This window comes from Giraffa tippelskirchi, chromosome 2 (assembly GCF_054371585.1).
Source record: "Giraffa tippelskirchi isolate mGirTip1 chromosome 2, T2T-mGirTip1v1.2.pri, whole genome shotgun sequence".
Classification (NCBI taxonomy): domain Eukaryota; kingdom Metazoa; phylum Chordata; class Mammalia; order Artiodactyla; family Giraffidae; genus Giraffa; species Giraffa tippelskirchi.
The window spans coordinates 98,223,415-98,241,098 of NC_137276.1; the positions used below are offsets into that span (position 1 = coordinate 98,223,415).

At 39.0% G+C, this 17,684-nt stretch overlaps 1 protein-coding gene and 1 long non-coding RNA gene across 7 annotated transcripts in view; one reads left to right on the forward strand and one right to left on the reverse strand.

Annotated features, from left to right (window-relative positions):
- PPP2R3A (protein phosphatase 2 regulatory subunit B''alpha) overlaps nucleotides 1–17,684 on the reverse strand; it is a 220,578-nt gene that overhangs the window by 107,142 nt on the left and 95,752 nt on the right. For all 6 annotated transcript variants that reach the window (XM_081569683.1, XM_081569678.1, XM_081569679.1 and 3 more), the window contains one exon: nucleotides 11,292–11,394. In XM_081569683.1, coding sequence (XP_081425809.1) covers nucleotides 11,292–11,394 — 103 coding nt within the window. The remainder of the gene's footprint in view (nucleotides 1–11,291; nucleotides 11,395–17,684) is intronic.
- LOC145538154 (uncharacterized) lies at nucleotides 4,554–14,577 on the forward strand. Its single transcript, XR_014076679.1, has 3 exons — nucleotides 4,554–4,613; nucleotides 7,609–7,745; nucleotides 10,632–14,577. It is a non-coding gene; the product is annotated as an uncharacterized LOC145538154 (long non-coding RNA).

Here is a 17,684-nt window from a genome sequence, read left to right on the forward strand (position 1 = left end):
ATATGGTTAGGTTTAAATCTCTTATCCCATCCAGGCTTTGTTCCTTGTTTTCCTTCCATTTCTGCCTCCATTTGGGTTAACTGAGTGTGCTTTATAATTCTTTTATTTCCTTTTTTGGATTATTAGCTATTACTATAGCTATAGCTCTGTTATTTCAGAGGTACATCAGAGGTTACAACATACATCTTTAACTTAGTATAATCTACTTGCAAGAAATGTTAAACAACTTCATGGATTATATGTGAACCATAACAATATACTTCCATTTCTCTTCTCCTAATCTGTGCTGCACTCGATATGCCAGCAAATTTGGAAAACTCAGCAGTGGCCACAGGACTGGAAGAGGTCAGTCTTCGTTCCAATCCCAAAGAAAGGCAATGCCAAAGAATGCTCAAACTACCGCACAATTGCACTCATCTCACATGCTAGTAAAGTAATGCTCAAAATTCTCCAAGCCAGGCTTCAGCAATACGTGAACCGTGAACTTCCAGATGTTCAAGCTGGTTTTAGAAAAGGCAGAGGAACCAGAGATCAAAGTGCCAATATCCGCTGGATCATTGAAAAAGCAAGAAAGTTCCAGAAAAACATCTATTTCTGCTTTATTGACTATGCCAAAGCCTTTGACTGTGTCACAATAAACTGGATCACAATAAACTGTGGAAAATTCTGAAAGAGATGGGAGTACCAGACCATCTGACCTGTCTCTTGAGAAACCTGTATGCAGGTCAGGAAGCAACAGTTAGAACTGGACATGGAACAACAGACTGGTTCCAAATAGGAAAAGGAGTACGTCAAGGCTGTATACTGTCACCCTGCTTGTTTAACTTATATGCAGAGTACATCATGAGAAACGCTGGGCTGGAAGAAGCACAAGCTGGAATCAAGATTGCCAGGAGAAATATCAATAACCTCAGATATGCGGATGACACCACCCTTATGGCAGAGAATGAAGAAGAACTAAAGAGCCTCTTGATGAAGGTGAAGGAGGAGAGTGAAAAAGTTGGCTTAAAGCTCAACGTTCAGAAAACTAAGATCATGGCATCTGGTCCCATCACTCCATGGGAAATAGATGGAGAAACAGTGGAAACAGTGTCAGACTTTATTTTTTTGGGCTCCAGAATCACTGCTTATGGTGATTGCAGCCATGAAATTAAAAGACGCTTACTCCTTGGAAGGAAGATTATGGCCAACCTAGATAGCATATTTAAAAGCAGAGACATTACTTTGCCAACAAAAGTACATCTAGTCAAGGCTATGGTTTTTCCAGTGGTCATGTATGAATGTGAGAGTTGGACGGTGAAGAAAGCTGAGCGCCGCAGAATTGATGCTTTTGAACTGTGGTGTTGGAGAAGACTCTTGAGAGTCCCTTGGACTGCAAGGAGATCCAATCAATCCATCCTCAAAGAGATCAATCCTGGGTGTTCATTGGAAGGTCTGATGTTGAAGCTGAAACTCCAATACTTTGGCCACCTCATGCGAAGGATTGACTCATTGGAAAAGACCCTAATGCTGGGTAGGATTGGGGGCGGGAGGAGAAGGGGACGACAGAGGATGAGATGGTTGGATGGCATCACCGACTCGATGAACATGGGTCTGGGTAGACTCCGGGAGTTGGTGATGGACAGGGAGGCCTGGCGTGCTGCAATTCATGGGGTCGCAAAGAGTCGGACACGACTGAGCGACTGAACTGAACTGAATCTTTATGCTATTGTTGTTAAATTGTACTTAAACATATGTTAGAAATAACATAATGCAGTGTTGATAGCTTCATTTAAAGAGTTAATTTTCTTCTAAAGAGATTTGAATAATAAAAAATCACATATATGTAGTTACTACTCCTGGAGCTCATTCCTTTGTGTAGATTTGTATTTCCATATGGTATTATTTTCCTCCTTGCCTAAACAAACTTTTTTTTTTAATAAATTTATTTATTTTAGTTGGGGGCTAATTACTTTACCTTAAACAACTTTTTAAAAAACAAACAAATGAAACACATCTCTTGTAATGCATTTCTGCTCGTGATGAATTCTTTGAACTTTTTTATGTCCAAAAATAAAAATCTTTAGTTCACCTTCATTTTTGAAGAATATTTTCAGTGGGTATAGTATTCAAGGTTGACTGTTCTTTTCTTTCAGTACTTCATAGAGATGTTGCTCCTCTGTCTTCTGGCTTGGACTTTTCCAAGTCATCTTTTCCACTGTCATCTTTATCTTTGTTCCACTCTATGAAATGTGACTATTTTCTCTGGCTACTTTTCAAACTTTCTATTATTGATTTTGAACTACTTTATTGTGATGTGCCATAGCTCAGTTGGTAAAGAATCTGCCTGCAATGCAGGAGATCCCACTTCGATTCCTGGGTCGGGAAGATCCACTGGAGAATGGATAGGCTACCTATTCCAGTATTCTTGGGCTTCCCTTGTGGCTCAGCTGGTAAAGAATCTGCCTGCAATGTGGGAGACCTGGGTTTGATCCCTGGGTTGGGAAAATCCCCTGGAGAAGGGAAAGGCTACCCACTCCAGTATTCTGGCCTGGAGAATTCTATGGACTACTGTCCATGGGGTAGCAAAGAGTTGGACATGACTGAGTGACTTTTACTTTCACTGGTATAATTTTGTGTTTCTTGAGTTTTGGGCTTATTGAGCATCTTAGGTTTGTGGGTTTATAGTTTTTATCAAGTACAGAAAATTCTGGGCCATTATCTTTTCAAATAATTTTTGGTCCCCCTGCAATGTAATTTCAGCACTAACCATCCAGAGTTAGTGCAGATTTCACAGGTTAAGGACATAGTCCTAAACAAGACTCCTCTTACTTCAGACACCAGCCATAACTCCGGGGTTCCCAGGACACCCACACTTCTGACTAATCGGTTATAAATTTGGGGGTTTCCATTATCCTCTGAGGTTCAACAACTTTCCCAAATGACAGAACCAGGCAAACACTATACACAGAACCGAGGAAAGTACTATATTATGATTTCTATTCTATTATAAAGAATACAAATCAGGACAAGCCAAGTAAGAGATGCACAGGGCAAGGTCTGGGAAGGTCTGAAATGTGGAGCTTCTGTGTCCCCAAGACAAGTCACCCTTTCAGCACATCACTGTGTATCATTAACCAGGGGAGCTCAATTGTGCTTCAGTGTCCAGAGTTTTTAACTGGGTTTCATTATGTAGACATGATTAACTGAATCATTGGCCACATGACTGAATTCAACTCCATGCTTCCTCCCTTTTTTGGAGATCAGGCTGATAATCCAATCTCAGGTTATCACCTGGCTGAAAGCCTCAACCTCTATTCATGTGGTTGCCCTTCTAGAAGGCAGGCTCTCCTCCTAGAACTATATAGGGGCTCATGATGAGTCACCTCATTAGCATAAATGCAGGCATGGTCCCAGAAGCCCACCATGAAGAACACAGATACTTATCATTCAGGAAATTCCAAGGCTTTAGAAGCTCTGTCCCAGGAACCCTGGGCTAAGACCTGACAAATTCTTTATTTTACACCATCCTCTCTTCCATTTGTTAGGTTGCTTGAAGTCAGGTCCCACAGCTCACTGATGCTCTTTTCATTTTCCTTTAATTCTTTTTTTATGTCTCTGTGTCTCATTTTGGGTAGCTTCTATTCTATGTCTTCAAGTTCACTATTCATTTCATTTGCAATGTTTAATCTGTCAATCCAATCTGGTATATCTTTCACCCCAGACACATTAGTTTTCATCTCTATAAGTTCAATTTGGGTCTTTAAAAAAATGTTCAGTTTTGATATTTATTTTAATATACTTATCTGCTAATTTTAATATCTATGTCAGTTCAGAGTCAGTTTCAATTGATCGGTTTTTCTCCTAATCATCAATTGTATTCTTTTGTTTCCTGGCATGCCTGATGGTGCCAGTCATTATGAATTTTGTCTTTTTGAGTGTTGGATATTTTATATTCTTATTCTCAACTTCTGAATAGAATACATATTTTATCTTCTGGGATACTGTTAAGTCACTTTGAAAAACCTTTCATCCTTCTAGATTGTGCTTTCCAGATCTGTTAGACAGGACCCAGTGCTGTCTATTCTGGGGCTAATTATTTCCCCCTACTACTGAGGCAGGTGGCTCAGAGAGTAAAGAGTCTGCCCACAATGTGAGAGATCTGGGTTTGACCCCTGAGTCAGAAGATCCCTTGGAGAAGGAAATGGCAATCCACTCTGGTACTCTTGCCTGGAAAATTCCATGGATGGAGAAGCCTGGTAGACTACAGTCCATGCGGTCATAAAGAGTTCGACACGACTGAGAGACTTCACTTTCACTTTCACTACTGAGGCAAGAGGGATTCCCTGGTGACTCAGGGGTAAAGGATCCATCTGCCAATACAGGAGACACAGGTACTATCCCTGGGTTGGGAAGATCTCCTGGAGAAGGAAATGGCAACCGACTCTAGTATTCTTGCCTGGGAGGTCCAATGAACAGAGGAACCTGGGGTTGCAAAATAGTCAGACTCAGCTTAGTGACTAAATAATAAGTGAGGCAAGACTCCTATGACTACTCAAAGTGCTATGTCTTATGAAGTTTTCCAGTCTGGGTAGTAGGGTCAGAAACTATTCTTGGCTCTGTGTGACCCACAGGTATTGTCCCAGTTTTGGTTGCAAAGAGTCAGACATGACTGAGCAACTTTCACTTCACTTCTTCATCTTTGGTTACTATCCTCATATTTATCTGCTGGATACTCACGGAAGAGTTCTGAAGATCTCTGGAGTTTTCTTTCTGTGCACTTCTTTCCTCTTTGGCGCTCTGCCCTGAGAATTCTAGCTACTTTTTCTTCCAGATTCTCAACTCTCCTAAACTCAGGGAGTTCGTTGAACTCCGCTTAGGGTCCCCATCAATACACTGTCGCTTGGAAACTCTCTCAAGGCAATTATAAAGCTAACTTTTATTTTTTCTGTTTCTCAGGAATCACTCTTATCTTTTGTTGTCAGATGTCTGGCACCTTGAAAACCACTGTTTTGTACTTCTTGCCTGATGTTTTTTGTTGTTTCAAGTGGCAAGGCAAATCTAGTCCCAGTTACTCCATTTTGGTAACAAACAGAACATCTGTTGATTTTGTATGTTAATTTTATTTCCTACTATTTTACTGAACTCTTTTATTGTTTGAGTTTATCACTGATTCTCTTGGGTTTCCAGGTTTACTGTCATGCCATCTATGAATAGATACTTCTTCAACCATTCTTTTTTTAAAAAACTTTTAATTTTGTAATTGAAGTAGGGTTTCAGCTCAGTTGGTAAAGAATCCTCCTGCAATGCAGGAAACCTGGGATTGATCCCTGGGTTGGGAAGATCCCCTGAAGAAGGGAAAGGCTACCCATTCCAGTATTCTGGCCTGGAGAATTCCATGGACTGTATAGTCCATGGGGTCGCAAAGAGTCGGACACAACTGAGCAACTTTCACTTACCATAGCCAACTAACAATGTCTTCAACCATTCTTATGCCTCTAATTGTTTTCTCTTGCATAATTACTCTAGTACAATGTTGAACAGTACTGGAGACAGTGGCATCCTTGCCCTGTTTCTGATCTTAATTCAGTTCAGTTCAGTCACTCAGTCGTGTCCAACTCTTTGTGACCCCATGGACTGCAGCATGCCAGGCCTCCCTGTCCATCACCAACTCCCTGAGTCCACCCAAACTCATGCCCATCGAGTCGGTGATGCCATCCAGCCATCTCATCCTCTGTCGACCCCTTCTCCTCTTGCCCTCAATCCTTCCCAGCATCAGGGTCTTTTCCAATAAGGCCTTTAATATTTCCTTATTAAATAACACACTGGCTTTAGCATTAGGTATATACATTGTAATAATGTTAAGAAAGTATTTCAAATACCTACTTTCTTGAGCAGTTTTTTTTTTGGCTGTGCCATATGGCATGTGGGATCTTATTAACAGTTCCCCAACCAGGTATTGAACCTGTGCCCTCTGCAGTGGAAGCATGCAGCCTTAACTACTGGACTTCCAGGGAAGTCTCTTGAGCATTTTTACGAACGGGTGTTAAAATTTTGTCCACAGTTATTTCAGCATCTGTTGAGATAATCATGATTCTTCTCTTAGATACAATATGTGATATTAACAAAGATCTTAATGTTGAACCAATTTTGACTTCCTGGAATAAATCCCACCAGGTTATGTGCATCTGCTTGGTAATATTTTTTTATTTTTTATCATTAATCATGAATTAGGTTCATTTGCAGTTTTCTTTTTTGTATTGTCTTTACTTGGTTTATTAGTTATTTCATAGAAAGAGCTATGGAGTTTTCCTTCCTTTTCAATTCTCTGGAATAATTTACTGAGCATGAGGACTCTCTGATCTTTGAGGGTTTTATAGAATTCCCCTGAAACTACCTGGGCCTGTTGCTTTTTGTGGGGTAGTTCCTTAATAAAGATCTCTATTTCTTCCAAGGAAATTATTTTATTAATCTTTCTAAATAAAATGGGGTGAATTTTGGCCAGATATATTTTCCTAGGAAATTATCCATTCCAGCTAGGTTTTCAGTTTTATTTCTGAATAAATATGAGGTCTGCAAAATAGTCTTTTATGATTTTTTAAAAATTTCTTCTGTTCTTCCTTGTCATTTCTTATTTTGTGTATTAGTGCTCTCTCCTTTTTCTTGATGAAATTAGCTAATTGTTGGTCTATTTTGTTAATATTTTTCCCATAGCAAGATTTCAATTTACTAAAAATGCTACTGTTTTTTAAATTCGCTGTCTCTTTAGTTTTTGATCATTATTGGAGGTGAGTGATGGGTATATAGAGGTTCACAGATCACTCTGCATTTGTAGATGCTCAAAATTCTCCATAATAAAAATTAAAAAATTATATATACATATGGTATAAAATCAAGTAGTATATAAAAACTTATGATGGAAAGAACCATTCTACCAACCTACCCTATCCAGGGGCCTTTAGCCCTACTTCTTTTGAATTACTTATGTTTTTATGTCTTTTACTGCTTACCTCTATAATTAAACATAAATTTAAAATAAACAAATTATTTAAGTATAATGAAATACTATGTTACAATTACTTTTCTTGATAGCTTTATCAACTTTAGACAATATTTATGATTCTCTGCTAGGGAAGATGAGGATTTAGCTCATTTATACTGGCCCACTTTACTCCCCTTTACCCAGTATTTGTGGTTATGATTTTTAGTTCTTGTATTGGTTATCTCTGTAACTGAGAAATAATCTATTTATATATTTCATTTTCACCCCATTTCATCTTAGTGCCTTAATTTCTATTTACAGGATGATGACAATAGCACTTCTACCTTTATTTTCTCTTCTCCTTCACATTTTGGCAATATTTTGACTTCTACATTGTTCAGGTTGCTTAAATACTGTTCTGCAACCATAATAAAATTTTCTTCAGTTTATTCATAGGATGACTTTAGGTGTTATACATTAAAATATTTTACAACATTTTGACTCTAAATACTGTTGAACGCCAGTTAAGCAGCATACAAGGAATGCATATCATTTCTTACTGGTCCAACATCATGTCCCTTGGGCATTCAAAGGAGAATATTCCAGGCACTGAGGTTAAATGAACTTCCTTTTTTTCTTTTTTTAAGGTGAGGCATCCTAAAGGAAATCAGTCCTTAATATTCATTGAAAGGACCAATGCTGAAGCTGAAACTTCAATACTTTGGCCACCTGATGCGAAGAACTGACTCACTGGAAAAGACTCTGATGCTGGGAAAGATTGAAGGTGAGAGGAGAAGGGGATAACAGAGGATGAGATGGTTGGATGGCATCACTGACTCGATGGACATGAGTTTGAGTAAACTCTGGGAGTTGGTGATGGACAGGGAGGCCTGGCATGCTGTAGTCCATGGGGTTGCAAAGAGTCAGACACAACTGAGTGACTGAACTGAAGATGAGGCTTTATTGGGGTCCCTTGAATTTCCTTTTCTTACTTTCCATCAGTTGTTTATAATCCTGTCATATTTTAGTTTGCATCATGTTTATACATGACTGTCTTCAGAGTTTTTTTCATTTTTCTTTGAGTTTCTAATTGCTTTTCTTCAGCTTGTTGACACATAATGCTGCATCTGCATCATACTCTCTAGTTCCCCTGTTCTTAAATATAAAAACTATTGCATGGGCTCACTTCTCCTCTCCTAGCTCCTTCCCAGAGAAATCCCCTATCTTCTCTATTCTGCACCTGGCTGCTCTTCAGTTGCCAACCTGGGACTTTATCTCACTGATTCTCTGAAGTGAATCCATTGTTTCCTGGATCTCATGCATGTCTTCTTCTTGGTTTACTTAATTTGCTATAGTATATATTCAAGTAACTCTCCAAGAAAACAGGAGATAACTTTCTGAGTTTTTAAATGTCTTTATTCTAAACGCTTATCTGATCTACAGCTTGGCAGGATATAGAAATCTGAGTTCAAATCCATTTCCCCAGAGTTGCCAATGAGAATGTAATACCACTCCAATTCTTATTCCTATTAGGGTGACCTGGTTTTTCTCTCTGGAGGATTTCAGTGGCTTTCTAAAATTTCAAGAGGACTTGTTTATGTCTTTTTTTTAATTCATTGTATTTGGCACTCAGAGGCTCCTTTCAACCAAAAGACTTATATTCTGAATATTCTGGTTCTGTGGGCAGTGACTGGAGGGAACGTGAGAGCTGGGTTGGAGGGTCATATTCTGTTTCTGATCATGTGATGGCCACACAGGCATGATGTGTTTCCCCAAGAAAGTAAACAGGAATCTGAAGGAGTCCCACTGGGTTTCTGTTCTTTGGACCCATCCTATCACTCCTGTCTTTCCAATTCTCTCCATCTTGTATTATTTATTTGATGATTCTGTATTACTTCTTTGATGATTTCCTTCTTTCCATTTTCCCACTTCTTTCTCCCCTAGATTCCAGTTAGTGAGATGTTGAAATTCTTGAATTGGTCCTTTATGTCATCACCTCTGTCTCTCTCTCTCTCTAACATGTATGCATTTGCATGCCCCAGAGACATCCTTAACTTTAGTTGCCAGGCCTTATGCTGAAATTTAAAATTTTGGCACTTACATTTTAAAATTTGCACAGCTCTTTTTTGTGTCAGCATCTATTCTTGTCTTATATAATCTCTCTGAATATAGTAATTATTTTTTTAAAAAAGACATTTTAAGAACAGTTTTAGCCTTACAGAAAAGTTGAGAAGATAGTGTCAAGTTCCCATATATCTGCACCCAGGTCTCTAATTATTAACATCTTACATTAGCATTTGTTATAATTAATAACCCAATATTGATACATTATTATTACTATTATTCAAGGCTATACTTAATTCACATTTCCTTAGTTGCTACCTAATGTCTGTTCTTCTGTTCTAGCATCTCATATTACATTTAGTTGTTGTGCCTCCTTAGGCTGCTTTTGGCTTAGACAGTTTTTCACACTTCCCTTGTTTCTGACCACCTTGATAATCTTGACAAGTACTGGCCAGACACTATCTAGGATGTTCCTCTACTGAAATTTGTCTTAACATGCTCCAAGTGCAGTCCGGCTGCACTTTATATTTGGGAACCAGGTAGGTAAGCAGTCAAATGGTCAACTGCTCTGTACCCCAGCCTTCAGTGATTCCCTATTCCTAATACTTCACATCAGCTCTGCCAACTCTGAGTTCATAGCCTCCCTGGGAGATCCTAATGAGCAGAGTGGAATAGAGTAGCTCACTTCTCCACTGCAGCCCATACATAGCCCCTTGCTGTGGGCTGTGGTCTCCTTTGCTTGTTTCCACTTTCTATCTTCAAGAAATACTAGACCTCCTATACACTGATTTTTTTCCTCCTCTGTTCCTCTCTGACATTCCACTCACTTTCACTGGCTTATTCGTTTTAACATTTCAATATTTACCTTCAGAGGAGTTTGGAAAAGAATAAGAGGGGTATCAGTCTGTCCTCTTTTATGAGCAGACTCCACATATCCACTTTTTATATAAAAATAAAACTTCTTATATTTAAGGGAAGGAAATAAAAATATCCACTAATTTTGTTGTTTGTTTATAGGAGACAGAGTAGGGCCGGGAATGGATGGAGTGGGTGAGGGTGAGGGGTGGCTGAAGAATTTACATAAAACATAAATAGGAATACCTAACATTGGATTTTATACATGATGGTCTCTTAAAAAACTTAACAATCTTCATTCCCATGAATACCTTTTAAAGGGGAATAAAAACATATCGCAAAAGAGTTTAAGAATAATCAAAGCTATCATGCAGATTAAAATAAGCTCAAAACCCCTGCACATAAAAGAAATTACATCCAAACTTCATTTTCTGAACATGTAAAACTGTTCCAACAATTAGAATCTGTGATACAGCATTAGAAATTAGGATAGTGGTTCCCCTATGGTGGCAGGGGCTGGGAGGGAGCATGAAGTTTGGGGGTGCTGGTAATGTTTGGTTTCTTCATCTGGGCGCTAGTTACACAGAAGTGCTCACATTGTGAAAATTAACTGATGCATCATGATTAGTGTGTTTTTATGTGTATATGTTGCAATTCAAAAATCTAAAAGTAAAAAAAAAAAGATGGTAGCCACAAATACAACTTAAAAAAATCTAAAGTATGTCCATTATGTCTTTCTGCCCTTTATTAGGCATCCTCACTAACAGTCAACAAGGATTTACTAGAACAACTCAAAAATGATGTGCATTCAACAGAAATGAAAGGCAGATCTCAGCTTCGAGGAATTTGTGAACTACTTAGGAAAATGTAATATTTAGATATGGAATTAAGAACATTAACAAGCAATGTATCAAGCTATGAAGAATGCTGTAATAAAAACAGATTCAATATTGGCATGCAACTGATTCTCATCAGAAGGCCTGGATATAAATATTCCCCTACTGGGCTCTTACTGTTGGAGATCTCTTTCTCTTTAACCTTAATGAAGATCAACTTGATTAGCTAGGCCAAATGCCTGATTTCAGGAGGTGCTTCTGTGATTGCTGTGGATGGGCACAGGGGGAGCCTAAGTAAGGCCTCTCTCTTCTGCTTCAGTGGGAATAGCCCTGTTTCATCTGGGCTATAATATATATACTATTATCTGTTTTCTACTATTTGTTTATACTATTATCTGTATCAACTTTTACTTAACCAAAGGATTTTGCTGCTAAAATAAGCTTGGAAACCACTCGTCTAGAAATCTAATCTCTAAATTTGTATATCTCAATTGACACATCTTACAGTTGAAAAAATTTTAAAAGCCTCTGAAACTCTAAAAATAAAACCCACTTTAAAAGGAAATGAAAATTACCTGAAGTAAAGGAATAAAATCATCCTGTTCTAGAGAGCTGCAGCTGGGCTTTGCAAGAAGACAGATAAACTTAGAGGCATCATCATGATGGTTACTCAGCAACCTAGAAAAGAAATGACTGCTTAGGAAGATTGGCTACTGTGAACAGTGACCACAACATCAATAGTTGGGAATTTCAGTCTGGTCTGAAGGCCGTTTAGGTCAAGAATCAAGTGCTCTCTTTTCAATGATTAAAAAAAGGGAAAAATTTCCATGCTGCTGATTTTGTCCAAGGGCCTTCTTAATAAAAGCTCAACAACAAGATGGTGTATTATTTTTGTAGAATGCTTCTGAGACCACCAAGTCAACTGAACTAATGCAGCTAAAAATACACTTGAAGAATGTCCATTCAGGTTAGCTCAGGGTATATGGAACCAGAACTCCACAGCTGCCCACAAGGAAGGAACACATCTGATGGACCACCACGTATCATGTAAGACATGAACTTCTGTTTGTCCAGGTTTGCAGACATTCAGGACCAACCTGAGGGGGCTTTTGAAATGAGACTTTGAAGGACCAGGCTTAAGAAAAAATGAAGGCCCTATTAAATCTTAAAGCTCTAAGAATTCCTCATATCCAGCTAATTGCTGGACATTTCCATTTGGATGCTATACTCACATAGCAAAGTCAAAATAGAGAAAACCAAATTTAGAATCTTCTTCTCAGAGTCAGTTCTTTTCATGGATGTCTATTTTTGTTAATGGTTGCACCACTCCAAGTTATCTGGGCTTGAAAATGTGAAGTCATTTCAAACTTATTTCTCTTCCTTATTCTCCACATCCAATTAGTCTCCAAACTTTCTTGCTTTTCTTTCTTAATCATTTATTGAATGCTAATTGTGTGCCAGATACTGTGTCTGGCTTCGTGTATATTTGGAACACAAAGAAAATAAGACATGGTTTTGTGCCCTGTAACGAGCTTACAGTCTAGTGAGAGAGATACACCAATAAGATCATACTCCTGGATAATCTTATTAGAGAAATAATAAATTCAGGGTGTCATGGAAGGACACAGGATGGCCAGTGAGATTCCCTGAAGAGTTGTGAAGTGGAAAAGGGCCTGCTGTGGATCAAGAGGGCTGCATGTACAAATGCCTGGTATGAGAGTGCACAAATTATTTGGGCAACTGCAAACACTGGAGGTGGGAAGGGAAGGGGCATGAGTGTTAGGATCAGATCCTGGAGGCCGTTTCACATTCAGGTCCAGGGCAAGTCCAGGTCAAGAAGCCTGGGCTTCCGCCTACTCAGAAAAATTTTAACTTGGACAGTGACATGATCAGATGTGTTTTTCATAAATACCAGGCAGAAGTTTGTCTAAGGGCCTAAGCAAGAATACTGGCAGTGTGAGACAAAGAGAAAGGGGCAAATACAGTTGAAAATGAAAGGACATGATAGTTGATTGGTGTAGAGGGGTAAAAGTGGGGAAAGTCCACGATGACTTCCAGGTTTCTAGTCTGGACCACTAGGTGCTTGGAATACAGGATGGGAATACATTTTAAACAACCATTTCTTCCTTCCTGTTTCCAGTTTACCATTAAGTCCAGGGTCTTTCTATTTCATGCTGAGACTTTCAGAAGGGAAGAAGGTCAAAACAGGCTTCAGTGTCCATCCAACCTCACACCACAGAGAATTCATCATTCTAAAACATTCTTTAATTATATAATTCCCTTTTCCAAGAATGTTCAACAGTTTTCTACCACTTATAGGAGGAAGTCTAGATATCTAAGTTTGGCATTTAAGGCCCTCTTTAATTAGGCTAGAGCCAGCATGTCTCTATCTCACCACTTTGCTAAACTGAAATGTCCACTCTGGGCAGCCGGCCTGACCCACTCTGCTCTGAGTGTGCCGTGTGCATTCTTGCCTCAGTGCCATTTCTCATGCTGTTTATCTCTCCTAGAAAACCACCTCTTCCAACTTTGCTATCTGAATACTGGTTATTCTTTAAGGTCCAGCTAACAACTCACCTCTTTCAAAAAGCTTTCTCCGATAACTAACTCCCTTACTGATCTTTGTACTATATTTAGTTTATGTGTATTACATATGCCATTGTACCATGAATTTCCTTTTATTTCTCTGGCACCTAAAGGGCAGGCAAAGTTATAGCTCTTTTTTTGCCTTTAGCACTAGAAACAGTGACTTTCATACAGAAGATTCTTAAAAAATGTTTGTGATCTGACCAACAGGTATCCACTTAACTGATTCCATATGTGATTATTAAAGTCATAGAACACTCTTTAAAGTTATTTTCCTTATCATTCTTCAGCATGCTTAAGGTTCCCAAAGTTATATAAATACATGTTTCAGAAAGAGATTAGTGAAACAGGTGCTGATGGGAACCATCTCTTACAATTTGAAAATGAGTGGGATGATCACAACCAAAAGGCAGTGAGGTCTTTGGAAAATAGTGTTTTCAGGGAGAAAGGATAGCAGCACTATGTACAAACTGCACAGATATACCAGACGAAAGAGATTCTGAGAGGGTAAAGTTAAGTCAGGTATGGCCTTTTGGTATTAGAAGCATGCAACAGAAAGAAAAGATGAATTATGATGTTCAGCCAGTGCTAGAGGCTGGTAAACTTCATATGGCAGGAGAAAAAGAGATAATAAAAGTCATGAAAACTGGAGAAAGAAGGTAAACACAGCTACTCTAAACTATCTTCCAGAGCTCTTAAGACGAAATGTTGTTTTGTTAATGAACAAATGACACTTTGACATGAAAAGGTAAGAGGAAGTAAAGCATATAAAAGTTGGAGCAATATTACCAACTCTGAGAGGTGTTCTTTCACAAAGTTGGTAATCTAAGAACTCAAAAAGAAATGCTGTGGAGCAATCTCTTTCCCCTAAAAATGTCTTGATGGTAGCAGAAATAGTTATCAAAGAATAGAGAGGAAATCGGCAGCAGAACAGGGAAGGGAGAGGGATCAGAGGCAGGTAAACAAAAGCCTGACGAGGAGTTCATGCTCGAAACACTCAGAAGAGAGGTCAGAAACCTCCACCCCATGAGCACTGGGACAGGAGGAAAATTATTTACTGTTATGCTGTGACTTTTGTATTTGACTTTCCCCACAAGATTATATAGAGCCTATTATTGGGGTCAGTCAGCACGTGTATGTATATGCCAATATGTTTTGATTCTATTATTTTTTTTGGTACTTGAAAGTCTTAATATGCTAAAGTTGGACCCAGGTCACTAAGCAAAAGGTACAATTTGTAAAAAAATTATAAAAATAAACACATGTCTTCTTCAAGGTAAGTGTGGTAATTCATCATGCTTAGTTGCTTAGTCTCCCAAAATAGCCATACTTGGTGCTCCTTTAAAGCATCCTGGTTTTTAAAAGGCATTTTGAGCGCTTAAGAGAGGAGCTGCCACTAGAGGGCGCGCCAGTCATTATAGTATCTGGCTAGAAAACAGAAAACAAGACCTTACACTTATCTATTCATAGGATTTTTTTTTTTTAATTAAAAAAACACAGAGACAGTTGCTCATGCTATATATTTCATAAGCAGTTTCCTGCAGTAACGGAAAATGAGGACCTGTGCTTCATGTCCTTTTTCCCCCTTTTGCCTTTACAGAAATCTCTTTTCCTTGAAGATAAAGTGAAAATGATTCATCTGAATAAAGAAATACAGCTGTTGTGGATGCTGCTGCTCTATCCACCAACATAAATGTCCCCTCTATTCCAGTGACACAGACTCTTAAGACCAAAAAAACCTGGCTGTTACTATCCTTAACATTATGAAGTTAATTGTAGGTAAACAAGTTGATTACTAGTTTTCTTCTGCCATAGTCAGCTTCAGGCTCACAAACACAGGGCCCTCGCAAAGTGAAAATAACTTAGACTGCATAGTGAACATAACTTAGAATGCAAGCTCTTCTCTCTGGCTCTAATCATTTATAGAATGAACTACTTCCTTTTATTTTTTTTGAATCTCCCAGGTTGTTCAAACTTTTACCTGAAACAATCACAACTCACTCTTGCTGCTTGCCCAGATTGTTATATTGTTTTTGCCAACAATGCTGAATTCAGGGGCTGAAGATACCCTGACAAGAGCTGTGTAACATCCCTATTCTTTCTACCCTTTGTTCACACTCCACCTGAGGCCTTTTTTAGGGCCTGGCACCTACCCAGGGGAGAGAAGGTAGCTGAAAGCCAGAACATCTACACATTTCAAGTTCTTCAATTCTGCTACTGTTATATGCTGATTTAAAATAACAACAATAGTAACTAATAATAGACAAGCAGACCACCCTGCTGAAGTCCTGGCTTTACTGGTGGGGAAAGGAGAGGGAATCCTAGGTCTTTGGCTCTATTTTCTTCCCTCTGGTTCTAGGTGCCAGAATAGCCAGAATGGCAAATACCACTTTTCTTTTTTTTTTTTTACTGGCTTAATTAGTGTTTTTTGCTAATTCTGGACTCCAAGGAATTATTCTGCTTTTATTATTGCTTAACCATACACTGGGGGAAAAAAACCCATTTTTTAGACTTCTATCCAGCTGTGTCCTATTTGCAATAGGAGAGAGGGAATGGTGACCATGGCCCTGACTTCTGGAGGGTCATTCCACTAGTGTATAAGGAGTGATTCTCCCATGACCACTGCAATCCTTGGTATTTGAACAACTTAGAACTATTCCCTGTAACAAAATGATCAAAATTCACCTGGAAAACATGAAGCACTTATAACTTTTAGCTTTGGTGTGAACTGGTAGTCTTATTTCTCCTGATTACTTTGTTGTTCAGTCACTTAGTCGTATCCGACTCTTTGAGGCTCCATGGACTGCAGCATGCCAGGTTTCCCTGTCCTTCACCATCTACCAGAACTTGCTCAAACTCATGTCCATCAAGTTGGTGATGCCATCCAACCATCTCATCCTCTGTCGTCCACTTCTCCTCCTGCCTTCAATCCTTCCCAGCGTCAAGGTCTTTTCTAATGAGTCAGCTCTTTGCAGGAGGTGGCCAAAGTTTTGGAGCTTCAGCTTTAGCATTAGTCCTTCCAATGAATATTCAGGATTTTATTTCCTTTAGGACTGACTGGTTTGATCTCCTTGCAGTCCAAGGGACTCTCAAGAGTCTTCTCCAACACCACGGTTCAAAAGCATCAATTCTTCTGCACTCAGCTTTCTTTATGGTCCTACTCTCACATCCATACAACTACTGGAAAAACTACAGCTTTGACTAGACGGACCTTTGTTGGCAAAGTAATGTCCCTGCTTTTTAATATGCTCTCTAGGTTTGTCATAGCTTTTCTTTCAAGCAGCAAGTGTCTTTTAATTTCATGGCTGTAGTAACCATCTGCAGTGATTTTGGAGCCCAAGAAAATAGTCTGTCACTGTTTACACTGTTTCCCCATCTATTTGCCATGAAGTGATGGGACTGGATGCCATGATTTTTGTTTCCTGAACGTTCAGTTTTAAGCCAGCTTTTTCACTCTCCTCTTCCACTTTCATCAAGAGGCTCTTGAGTTCCTCTTCACTTTCTGTCATAAGGGTGGTGTCATCTGCATATCTGAGCTATTGATGTTTCTCCCAAATCTTAATTTCAGCTTGTGCTTCATCCAACCCAGCATTTCACATGATGTACTCTGCATATAAGTTAAATAAGCAGGGTGACAATATACAGCCTTGACATACTCCTTTCCCAGTTTGGAACCAGTCTGTTGTTCCATGTCAAGTTCTAACTGCTGCTTCTTGACCTGCTACAGATTTCTCAGGAGGCAGGTAAGGGGGTCTGGTATTTCCATCTCTTTAAGAATTTTTCCACAGTTGGTTGTGATCCACACAGTCAAAGGCTTTAGCGTAGTCAGTGAAGCAGATGTTTTTCTGGAATTCTCTAGCTTTTTCTATTATCCAACAGATGTTGGCAAGTTGATCTCCGGTCCCTCTGTCTTTTCTAAATCCAGCTTGAACATCTGGAAGTTCACAGTTCACGTACTGTTGAAACCTAGCTTGGAGAATTTTGAGTATTACTTTGCTAGCCTGTGAAATGAGTCCAATTGTGCAGTAGTTTGAAATTCTTTGGCATTGCCTTTCTTTGGGATTGGAATGAAAACTGACCTTTTCCAGTCCTGTGGCCACTGCTGAGTTTTCCAAATTTGCTGGCATACTGAGTGCATCACTTTAACGGCATCATCTTTTAGGATTTGAAGTAGCTCAGCTGGAATTCCAACACCTCCACTAGTTTTGTTTGTAGTGATGCTTCCTAAGGCCCACTTGGCCTCACACTCCAGTATGTCTAGCTCTAGGTGAGTGATCACACCATCGTGGTTATCTGGGTCATGAAGATCTTTTCTGTATAGTTCTTCTGTGTATTCTTGCCACCTCTTCTTAATATCTTCTGCTTCTGTTAGGTCTAAACTG